This window comes from Morone saxatilis, unplaced genomic scaffold, assembly GCF_004916995.1.
Source record: "Morone saxatilis isolate NCDOM2014 unplaced genomic scaffold, NCSU_SB_2.0 Contig5, whole genome shotgun sequence".
Lineage (NCBI taxonomy): Eukaryota > Metazoa > Chordata > Actinopteri > Moronidae > Morone > Morone saxatilis.
The window spans coordinates 17,324,467-17,336,434 of NW_023340095.1; the positions used below are offsets into that span (position 1 = coordinate 17,324,467).

The 11,968-nt window shown below is 41.1% G+C and overlaps 1 protein-coding gene across 2 annotated transcripts in view; it reads left to right on the top strand.

Moving 5' to 3' along the window:
* The first annotated feature begins 1,452 nt into the window (after positions 1-1,452).
* The window catches only part of inpp4aa (inositol polyphosphate-4-phosphatase type I Aa), a 16,697-nt gene continuing 6,181 nt past the window's right edge, over positions 1,453-11,968 (top strand). For both annotated transcript variants that reach the window (XM_035676697.1, XM_035676698.1), the window contains exons 1-13: positions 1,453-1,560; positions 5,941-6,220; positions 6,330-6,374; positions 7,818-7,936; positions 8,036-8,152; positions 8,277-8,356; positions 8,447-8,564; positions 9,023-9,113; positions 9,218-9,365; positions 10,169-10,299; positions 10,787-10,891; positions 11,010-11,118; positions 11,357-11,543. In XM_035676697.1, the coding sequence (XP_035532590.1) occupies positions 6,121-6,220; positions 6,330-6,374; positions 7,818-7,936; positions 8,036-8,152; positions 8,277-8,356; positions 8,447-8,564; positions 9,023-9,113; positions 9,218-9,365; positions 10,169-10,299; positions 10,787-10,891; positions 11,010-11,118; positions 11,357-11,543 (1,350 nt within the window). In that variant the 5' untranslated portion in view covers positions 1,453-1,560; positions 5,941-6,120. The remainder of the gene's footprint in view (positions 1,561-5,940; positions 6,221-6,329; positions 6,375-7,817; positions 7,937-8,035; positions 8,153-8,276; positions 8,357-8,446; positions 8,565-9,022; positions 9,114-9,217; positions 9,366-10,168; positions 10,300-10,786; positions 10,892-11,009; positions 11,119-11,356; positions 11,544-11,968) is intronic.

Genomic DNA, 11,968 nt, shown 5'->3' on the forward strand with positions numbered 1-11,968 from the left:
GGACGCGGCGGTTTTCTGCGGGCCATTCAAGGGCCACTCTTTAGGTTTCGGTGACACCTGTTTTCCCGAGCAACATAAGTTTCAACTTTGACTTGCAATACATACTGCTTCTCTGATTTATCTAAAGTGGTTTATAGACTACATGAACACACAGATTAATGGGTATAGCCTGGCCCCCACAGAGCAAATAAGTGAAATGTGGACAATGAAATCACTTTTCAGGACTCTCATATAAACTGGTTTCTTCCTTTAAAGATTAAATCTTTAACCAGTTTACCTCTCAGATTCAATATTGAAGATAACATAAAAAGGGAATTCTCCCAACATTGGTGTACAGCATTAAATCTTTCAGTTTCTGTCCATTGAGTCTGTTTTCAGCATGAAACCCCATTTTCACCAGGAAAGAATAAAATATAAATAAAATGAGAGTGAACTCGTATGTTTTATTTATTTCTTGACATACATTATAAAGAACTGGCCAAAATGGCAGAACACTAAACACAAACAAATAATTTATATTCACATACAGTACAATAAGAAAGGACCTGAGGGGCATGAAGGAGAGAAGCTTTACTGTTTTAAACATGTTTTGAATTTTAAAATAGCATTTTAATGCCTGATATGAAGATAGCATTTCCAAAATACCCATGGAAAAACTTAACTAACTATGAAACTAAACTATAACTTTAAGGTGGGTGTGTGCAGCAGGCAATGCAGCAAAATGTCCTGAATCTGGTTCACCATGGTTTGCCACTTGGCCTCCAACACAGCTGGATCTCCATGTAAGAGGAAGCATTTCACAGATGGTTAATGATGGCTGCCCTCCACAGGGAGTGGGTCTTCACACTCAACAGCATCCAAAGTCCTCTGATTTCAAAACAGAAACAAAATGTTGAAAAATACAATATAACTGCAAGAGGAGTCAACCTAAAGTGAATGACCAAACTCCAAATATACTCTTACTTTTACTAAAGTGCCAAACTTAAATAATTTTGACATAGCCTATATCATAATATTGTATTTCAAAAATATGATTAAGTATCTCATAAGTTTGACAGAAATGATTGATGTGGGGCTCAATTACTTTTATTTTATAAAAAGTCCCTCCCAAGCTATATTAATATTGTCTTTGGACCTTCCCTTGACTTAGAAAAAAACTACACTTCCCTCCACCAATACCTCAAAATAATACATTTATGACAAACAACAAAATACTGAACATTATAGTAACTTTTTGGTGGGAATGTGCGTCCATAGTATTCATCTGACAGAGATGCTGTCATTTTAGTCAATGCAGACAATCAGGCTTTCTCCACCAACGTCCAATCGTCCACCCAACCACAACAAACAACATCTGAGCTTCTTCTCGGTGGTACAGTCGGTCCCTGCAGAGAGGGCCGGCAGCGCCCCCCAGTGGACATAAGGGGGGGTGCTTCCAGCGGGGCTATTACGTCTCGATGTGTCAGAGGGAGTCAGGGCGAGTCTTGACTGCAGACATCGTCGAGTATGCAACCAGGATGCGCATCAATATGAAAAGAAACCTTCGCATTTCTCTGAACGGTATGAGATATTTATGTTTTGTGTGTGTTTGCCTTTTGATGTGCGGTCATCTCGCGGTTTGTCGAGTGCGTTTGTTCACAATGATTGATGCTGCCGTGAGGAGATGAACAGCACCTCGCAGCAGGAGCAGAATAAGACGTGTTTACAGCCACAGCAAGGTCTCAGATGTCGATGTAGCTCTTTTCTTTTTATACATGGCTTGTATTATTTTTTTTAGATTGTGCTGAACGGAGTGCACATCCTGCAGCACCATGCAGCATCTTCACTGAACGAGCATCAGCAGATATCATGACGCAATATTTGTTATTGTCCGAGTGTCAGTGAATAAACATGTATCCACTCTGAAGTATATTAACAGTATTACTGGCCAGTGTTGCCATAAATAGATTTCCGGCTCTGGCCTGTGTCTTGTTATTTCCACCTACCGGCTGGTAAACAGACAGGACAACTCCCTGTTTCATGCAGGTTTATGGGAGGCCAGGAGGGTGTTGGTGTAGGATTAATGTTATATTTCACTTTTTTTTTTACATTATATCCAAAACCGGATGTGTTGCTTATGAATCACCGTGGCAACAGGCCATTGGAGGCCTCTCAGATGCTCCCAACAGAGCAATAAGGATTAGATTTGATCTGTCAGTTTTCACTGTTTTCATAACAGAGAGGGAAGTAAATGTCCCTGAGGTCTGTGGCTAACCTCTAACTGTCTCTCGTTATTATATCTGTTCTTTTGCATCTGTGTGCATGTTTCTGATGGAGATTTCTGAGAAATAAATAGAACAGGACTCCTGAACCTGCCCACCTGCACAGTGTTGTTAAAGGAGCCCTCAGTGTTTCTACTGAAGGTCCACCTACAGTGTAACTGTGAATGTGATCCTGTAGCATCATTAACAAGAGTTCATTCATCATCATCATTGTCGTCGTCGTCATCAAAGGTTCTTTCTCATGTTCAGTTTACTGCTGTCTTGGTAACAAGAGCTTCTTTATGCATGACGTTATTTCCTCTTCACGTTGGTGTGTGTGTGTGTGTGGATAAATGTTATCATGGGAATAAACTAGTTTGCATATTCTCTTCCACTTTGATCAATCAGATCAGAAAGCAATTAATGGATCACTGTGGATGCAGCCATCCATGTGTCTGCGGCTGACATTTCTGCATCAAGTTGACGATTGTAGATCAGACTCGAGGGAGGGCAGAACAGCACAGCTCAGCTCTGGACTGGAACAGGATCAATAGAGTGAAATTGAGAGGAGCATCGGGGGTTATGGGGGGACACTGGAAAAGGAGGAAAAAGGACAGGGTTGATGACGAAGCAGAAGATGGGTGGCATGAGGCATTTAGGAGAGATTTAAAAGGATGAGGAGGAGATGAGTTGAGGAAGAGGATGTCTGAGAGTGAGGCACTGCAGTGCAGCCGGTCCTGACAGCATCTGCAGGGGGGCCAGCTGTGAGTCACCAGCCCGACTAACTGGGTCATTCTTGTTTCCAGACCGCCCCAGAGGACTTTCTACCACCTGAATCCTCTCTGTCCTCTCTACTTCTACACACCACCTCAGTTGTGCCTACCCCGTCTTATATTCTTCTCCCCTTAAAGCTGTAAAACTAAAATGTCTCTCAGTGACCTGTTTTCCCTTATTGAGGTCAGAGGTCACACTTCATCAGTGTGGATGCTTGCTGTTATAAATCTTTAACAACCAGCCACACTGTGGCCGATCTGAAGGGACGCCCATATCTCCAATACTCTCTATAACTACAACTAACAGTTATCTGCCAGTAAGAGCTCAAACCTTCAGTCAGTTATTTGATTAGTTGATTTTCACACAAGAATAACAACCCGTTTTCTGGTTCCAGCTTTCTTCCTCCTCTTCACTTTCATATTCAGTAGTCTTGGACTGTTGGTTGAATAAAACAAGCACTTTGAAGACATTACTTTGGGTTTTTGGGAAATTAAGATGGTAATTTTTTAGTATTATCTGGCATCTTATAAACCATTGATCGATAAATCAATAAAGTAATCCACATTGATAATAAAATCATTTAAATTTGATTTAGTTTATCTACACCCTTTACAATTTCCTAACAGGGACATCTTCAGATGTCAGTCTAAAATCCAAAAATATTCAGTTGATAATGATATAGAACAAAGAAAAACAACAAATCCTCACATTAGAGAAGCTGTAACCAGAGAACGTTTGCAATTTTTATTCACTGCATCACTTAAAGTCTTAAACAGTTCTAAAAATTGTTGTTAATTAATTTTCCGTCCACTGATACATCAGTTAATTGACGAATCATTTCAGCACCACTCACGGCCGTTTTGTCTCCCTTCAAGCATGTAGCTGATGACTGTCAGACAGATGCAATGATGATGATCCGTGGCTCCCCGTGGCTTTGTATTAGATCCACTGTGGGTTTCCTAAAGAGCTTCCCACAGTGCTCCAGGCAGTGGAGATTACAGCATGTTTAAAGACAGCTCCCACTGACACCGCCTAATGAGGCAGAGCAGCCACGCTGTAATTGTCATCTGTTTTGGTCTCACATGAAGATGCCAAAACAGAGATTAAACTGGCAGAGAGCATCATACTCTGGATTCTGTGTGTGTGACTATGCAGATGAGTGTCTGTATGCGTGTGTGTGTCACTTGAAGATGGTGGTTTTGCGTGCGGTTTGTGACGTCAAAACAGTCACATGTAAAAATAGACACTGTTGCAGAAATCCTTACACATGAATGCACAGAACAGTTGTTCTGCTCTTGTCAATGTGGTATCAAATAAACAGAAAACACACACAAGACAAACACTCGCAGTACCTAATATCACCTCAATCTACCGGGTCTGTGTGGGCTGATAAGGGGGAGAAATTTGTTCCACCTGATCACTCTGAGCAAAGGCGAGCGGATATTTGTGCAGCACACACACAAGTACTATTGAGGAAACGTTAACTGAGTCTGACATATCACAGGAAGTGTAAACAGTTAGCTCATAGGGCCATTTGAAGCAGCTTTCAGATGAGGTTAGTCATCAGACTTCTTACTGAGTCCCTTTCCTGTCCTCTTAACCTTTTCACATTTTCTTCACGCACGTCATTTCTCTATTTCCTGTTCTTAGGTCTGTGGCTCATATTGGTGCTTACTTCTGCTTTGCATGAGCCAAATCAATGCACAGACAGCTTGATGGTCTTGTTGCTGATTCTCACTCTCACATCTGTGTTTCTTCTTATATTCATTGTGTGTGCCACACTTGGCACAGCCTTTAGTATCCTGTTCTCTCACTATTGCACGTCATTTTGGCAGGTGCCACCCTTTACGCTGTGGCTTCTGCATTATCAGACTTATCGTAACAAAATGAGTATCAGATATAACAAATGAGTTTCGGTTTCACAGAGTTGCACCACAAGTGCTTACTGAGTGTTGCCAAAACCTGCTATTAAATTTAAAGAACAGGGACGTCCTGGTGACCTTGTGGTTTAAGGCACAGACCATGTCAGTGCAATGTCCTTGGTTCGAGTCCCACCAGGGGGCCTTTGTTGCAATTTATTCCACATCTCATCATTCCCTGTCAGCTCTGTACCGTCCACAATAATAAAGGCACTACAAACTGTTAAAGAACTGACTATATTAAGATTTACAGAGCAATTCATGCTGGATAATGAATCCTGGTGTTTTTCACAGGAGGAACAACAATATACGTTGTTTGTCTTTGTATCATTAGGGGCTGCTTGATGCACTTTACTTTTGATTATTGACACTGTATAAACACAAGGGAACAGACACAGAAACAAGGAAAAATACTGAATTATTAGTCAAAATGGTGTGTATCTGTTATATCTAGAGTTGATAAAACTGAGACCTTTATCTCATTATGTATGTCATGTATGTTTGACATTAATCTTTATGAAAGAAGAACCCAGTTTACAAAAAAACACACACCAGGAAAGCACAAATAGCATAAGGAGGTAGAAGGTGAAGATTCAGTCTGCTGCAGCTCTGTGTTTCATATCCTGCAACTGTGTGTGAAAAGTCACACTTTTTATTTCCACTGCCTATATTAGCACATTATCAGAGGGAAAGAGAGCACTGACAGAACACAGCCTGTCATACACTGTTCATCTCATAAAGGAGCATCGACAGCCAACTTACATGAGTTATCTATTGCTTTAACCTTGTGTACTGAAGACTGTAATGTGCTAATGAGCATGAGTGCAGCCAGCAGCACCCTTTATGTGGATAATTACAAGACGTTTTCTAATTTTGTCAAATTTTTTTGTGCTCAGCCAGAATCTTGATGAAAGGTATCAAAAGGCTGCAGATGTCCAGTCTGTCTCAGCTGTTTCTGTGGGGACAGCAGATGATCACTTTGTTGTTTTCTTCTCTCTCTCTTTCAGTTTTATCATTGAGAAACGTGTGACCGCTCAGATCAGCACACAAGGGAAACCAGCGTACACACACATCTCAAAGAACTGTTGTGACAGACGAGTGTTGGATTTTGAGTCTGCGTCGTCATCGTTCTGCTCTTCAGCCCTTTCTATTCTCAAATCCGTCCTCAGCCCCGACGAGAACCCACCATGTCCGGGAAGGAGCGCAGCCCCCGCCATCGGCCATGGTCTGTCTACCGGGCCAACACGTTTGATCTCTCAGCTGAGATGATGGGGCTGGCTCTGTCAGGTAACTAAGTAACTGCTACCATGGAAACCTATTTACTTCATTGATGATGAAATAGCAGGGCGTTATTAAAAAAAAATGGCTCCCCCTCCACTTTCTCTCTGTCCTACAGGCAACAGTCAGGATCCAGACGAGCCTGTGCTGGAGTTCAGCGTGGGTAAGTTCAAGATGATACACTGCTGTACACTGCTGATAGGTCAGACTGTGTGTGTACTTTTACAAGAAATGGTTTAATTAGTAATGGTTATAATATTTAACTTTATTGTGACGTTTATTGACAGAACTTGTTTCATTTACACCAGTGACGCCTAATGAGTCCAAGATAGTTGATCATTAACAAATCTCATGACCAGACCTCAACCAACAACGAACAGACCCCAGTAACTACACACACAGGCGAGTGCTGTACTCAAAGCCTGATATAGCTTATCACCCTCCATTGTTGCTCCATTGCTGTCCAAAAACTATTAAAAACACATTAGCGAGCTATGTTAGTTCACTGGCTGACATCTTCCTTCATTATGATGAACATGGATACTGTAGTTTATTTTTAGTCAATCACTCATACACTGTGCTGCTCAGTTGTAAAAACTCAGTAGTGCACCGGATATGTGTATCTCCACAGATACAATGGTCTCCAACAAATGCACTTTTTACTGTTTGTGAACTGTAATAAAATGTCCGGGCCAAGCTGTTATAGGAAAATACTGGGCTTTTTTGAAAAATTACATTATATATTTGTGATCTGTTTTTAAATATTTATGTCTTTATTAGAAACTTATGGGCTGCTGTCACAGACAAAGTAGGGAAGCTCGAAAGTACTAAGGGATTAACTGACACATTGTTGGTTTTAGTCTTGTTCTGTAATATCAAAGTGGTTGATGATGGTGTCACAGCCCGCCTCGACGTCATTTAGCTTATTGTTTTGGTTTGACTGTTTTAGTTCACTGTTGTCTTTTAAAGACACAGACTGATAAACCCTGTTAATAATAGTGATAATAGTGATAAACACTGTTCGCTACCTGCACTGCACAAAAACAGACAAAGTTAGCAATTATCTGGTGAACAAAGTAAATTAGCAGCTAAAGAGACAGATTTTTTTTTTTTTTAGACTTTGTAGAGACCTAAAATAAGAGTTCTAAACAGCTAAAAGGAGAGTGAATATTGGACTGGTGGCCAGAAACACAACTCCAAATGAATGCTAATGTTACTCCATGTCTGTAAATAGGCAACTCAATGCTGATATGTTCACCATATTAATTTTATACAGTGATAATATGTCACTGTTGTGTTTATAGCTTGTTCAGTTGCCCCCCCAATTGGCCAAAAATAATAATCTGATGCTGCTTTAAAGGATGAAGGCTGATGTTTTCTGTCAGGGATTAGCTCAAGAGGCAACTACATCATTTGTGTCGAATGACTTGTTTAATTTGTATCCCTTGTTCAACCTGAAAGCATTACTGTAAACTACTGCTGCTCATCAAGTACTAACAACTCAAAAATACTGTATTACATTCCTCCCACGGCCAAGGATTAGTGACCATCCCACCATTAAATCCCACAGTTTGTAATCTCTTCCTGTATTTATATGTTGCTGCAGCCTGCAGTGAGCTGGTCACTCCCTCTCTGGACCGTAAGCCAACCAGCTTCGTCGCCATCAGCTGCACCACTCCGCCCCAGGCCTTCTGGACCAAGCACGCTCAAACTGAAATCATAGAGGTACACCACTGCTCGCTTGCCCTTGATACCTGCCCTCTGTTGGAGATGTCAAAATGATCTCACTTCGCTCTCTGTGTCTCTCTGTCTCTCTGTCTTCAGGGCACCAGTAACCCAATCTTCCTGAGCAGTGTAGCATTCTTTCAGGACTCTCTGATCACTCAGCAGACTCAGGTCAAGCTCTCTGTCTACGATGTGAAGGACCGCTCGCAGGGCACGGTAAGCCCCTGCTCCACTGTCTTCAAATTTCCTGTTAGGATGTGAATAAAGTTTTTTATTTATTTTAGTCTTATCTGGTGGAAATCTTCTAAATATTCTGGTTGTGTTCACTTTTATGTGACAGATGTACATGCTTGGTTCGTCCATGTTTTCTGTGAAAGAGCTGCTGCAGGACAAACACCACAGACTGCACCTGACTCTCAGGTAACAAGCATGCTCTCTCAGTGACAAAATACTTGCTGGATTTGGGTTCAGGGGTTTGGGTTAACTTACTTGTGGGTCACTGTGGGTCAGGTCAGCGGAGAACGAGCGCGTGGGGAACATCACCGTCATCGCCTGGCAGATAGAGGAGAAGCGCGAGCAGAGAGCCCCCGTTGCAAGACTTCAGAGAGGAGACACTGTTAATGGAAGGGTGAGAACTGAAATGATTAGTCTATTAATTGATTATTAGAGTGACAGAAAACATTTTTTGATAATAAATTCATTGCACAATACTAAACTTTGCTTAGTTCCAGCTTCTCAGTTGTGAAGATTTTCTGCTTTTTGTCATCTTATGTAATTAAAAGATACATGTCTTTATGTTTTGACTGACAAAACAAGGTATTGGATTATTGTGATGGGCTGTTTACTGACTTTTTTAGGCCAAACAATTCGCTTAATCAAGAAAATCATGTGATGATTAGTTGATGATAAATATAAAAGTAGCAGCCCTAGAGAATAGATTTTACCTCATAGTAACATTTGCCCTCAGCCTATTTCTGGTTGCATCGTCACAGATCAAAGAATTAGGAAGTTAGACACATGACGCTCTCACTACAGGCAAACACTATTGTGATTCTTTGGCCGTTTTTTGTATACTGTGTATCTCAGATGGTTCTCCCTGTTGATGAGAGCCTGACTGAATCCATGGGCATTAAATCCAGGTCTTCATCTCTGTGTAAAGACCCACTGCTAAAGGCTGGTGAGTGTGTCCATATGAGCTAAATATCAACCTCCTGTGTGACTGTGTGAGAGTTTAGTAACAGGTGACTCACGGCTGTGATACTATGTTTTGATCTGCTTTAGCGTTTGGGGGCGTCATGTCGCGAACATACCGGTTCCCCACCACAGACGGCAACCACCTTCGGACCCTGGAGCAGATGGCGGAGAGTGCGTTGTCCCTGCACATCCCTCGACAGTTTGTCAAACTGCTGCTGGAGGAAGATGCCGTCAGGTAATGTCTAAAATGTGTGTTGATATTATTGATCAGAGGTTTGAACATCTGGCTATAGGAGCGGCAGGGTGTTGTAGTTCAGTGGTTCTCAACCTTTGTGACCGATTAAAGGCTACTCTTTGTCAAGCCTGTGGTACGTCAGTGCAGTATTGCCCTCAAGTCGGATCTGGAGACAATTTCCAAAAACCAAACGTCCTAATTTTGTACTGTAATTTTCTGTACTTGAATGTGTGGAAATACGTGATACTTTTTATTCTAATTACATTTTAGACTCAACCCACATTTGAAGCTCTGCATTCTGTCACAGATTGAGAATAAGTTGCATGCAGCTTAACCAAAGACTGATGCCCCCTCCCATTTGGATCATTTTTAGCTGCCTGAAGAGATTTAACTATCCAGTGTTACAATAAAGAAAAAAATGATGTGAAAGAAATTGTATTAATCTTGCAGCCCGTTAGTACATTGTAACCTCATTTGCATCCATTGTGTGTCAGTGCATGTGTTTTTTGTCTCCTTTGTAGCCAGTAAACTGAAATTTGTGTGTGCTTTGTGTGTGTATATTCTTTATGTATTACTGTATCACCATTATATAGTCAAAGAAACATTATTATCATGACTCCCACTGTTGCCATTATTACTACTGGTTGCTTGTAATGTGGGTGATTTGGATCCGCTCAGCTGTTTTGTTTATTGCATAGACCTTAATTGAAAAAGCTGCACTAACTGCTGTGAAGCTGTGAGGTCCCTCAGTGCATCAGCTGGATGTCCTGATAATAAACCGTGTGTGTGCGTGTGATTTGCAGGGTGTGTGAGCTGGAAGAACTGGGCGAGCTGTCTCCATGCTGGGAGAACCTGAGGAGGCAGATCATCACTCAGTATCAGACCATCATCCTCACCTACCAGGAGACCATAAGTGACCTGCATGAATACAAAGGTTAGGACCACACACTAGATAGATATCATTTTAAAGGGCCTCTCCACTAATAATACACCAGTTAGTCACAGGGTGTACTACACAGCCTGTGAAAACATTTCTGTGAGTTTGGGGAAGCTGTGTCAAATCCTATGTGGGCATTTACCAGAAAGTAAGGGTCTAATGAAAAGATGCTTTTAAGTTTAATTGTGGGAAGTGCAGGAGCCAGTGTTTTTTGGGTTGGAAATCTCGGCCTCTGTTGCATCACTGCACAGCACTGTTTCAACAATTTTATGAGATTTTTTTTGGCACTGTTTTTTTATCCGGTTAAATAAAGGTTAAATATTAAATGAAAATGCAATACTGCTGTAAATGGTTAAAGTAAAACATTACAAAATTGTACAAGATAACCTGTCCTTATATATTTATATTTTCCTTTAAAACATTAGGACTTATCCATATCCTGTTATATACAGTGAACCTTTCCCCCTTTTCTCCTCCCTCCCAGGTCCATCATTTAAGTCGAGTACCTTGAAAGCTGAAAGGAAGTTGGAGTTTATTCCTACTAACCTGCACATCCAGAGGATGAGAGTACAGGGAGAGTCTGGCTATGGTAAGAATTTGTGCACATACTGTATGTTTGCATGTACTGGATGCCTATGTGAGTCCAAGGCTTTAATAATATTGTTCATTCAATATCTTCATCCTCTTTGTTACTGTCTTCCGATTAGACCGGACATATGATGTCGTGACTATTGGTGCTCCTGCTGCACACCATCAAGGCTTTAAAGGCTGTGGCCTCCGAAAACTGCTGCAAAAGCTTGAAGAAGCCAGGAAACAGTGAGTAGAGCAAAGCATAAAATGCAGGGTTCTTGTGACATTAGTGTCATGTTGGTGTTTGATTTTAATGCATCTTTTTTTGTACTTCTTTACTTAATCAGCACTTATGGGGAGGAAAGGTGAGATTACCTGTGGTGTATTGCAGGTTTCTTGTGTGTGTTTTTTGTCATTTTTGCCTTACTTGTTCGACAATGTATCTTCTCTTTTATGTCTTTGTCTTTCACACTCACACCTGAAGCTCTGCTGGCTCTGGCTCCAAAGGAATGGCATACCAGCCTCAGGATGTTGTGAAAGCGAAGGAGCTGATTGCTCAGATTAACACTCTGAAGACACAAGTGTGTTACTACACTGAACGTCTGTCTCGAGCCGCCAAAGACCGCTCAGCCAACGCTCTCGAGAGAACCCTGGCCATCCTAACAGAGAAGGTAAGAGCTCAAGTGCTGTGTTATAGTTTCTTCCCTGTTGAATCAAACTCAGTTTCACTTTCCCTCTCCTTCCCGCTTTCACTAAATCCTCAACCTCTTCACTTTTATCTCAGCTCTTATTGCCTGGATAGAAATGACCAAGTCTTGCAAGCTTAAAATGTCTTTTCAGTGTCTTCTGTTATTTCAATTGTGGCATTCGAGTACAGCAAGAAAAGGACTAATAGAATACTATACAACATATAAAACAACATTATGTTCTTATTAGACTCACTGACAACATCGTTAGCAAACCTGTGAGTTACAGAGAAACTGACACACCAAAATACATTTCTTTAAAGGTCCATTGTGTAACATTAAGGAGGATCTATTGGCAGAAATTGAATATAATATCCATAGGTATGTGTGTATAATCACTTGAATATAAG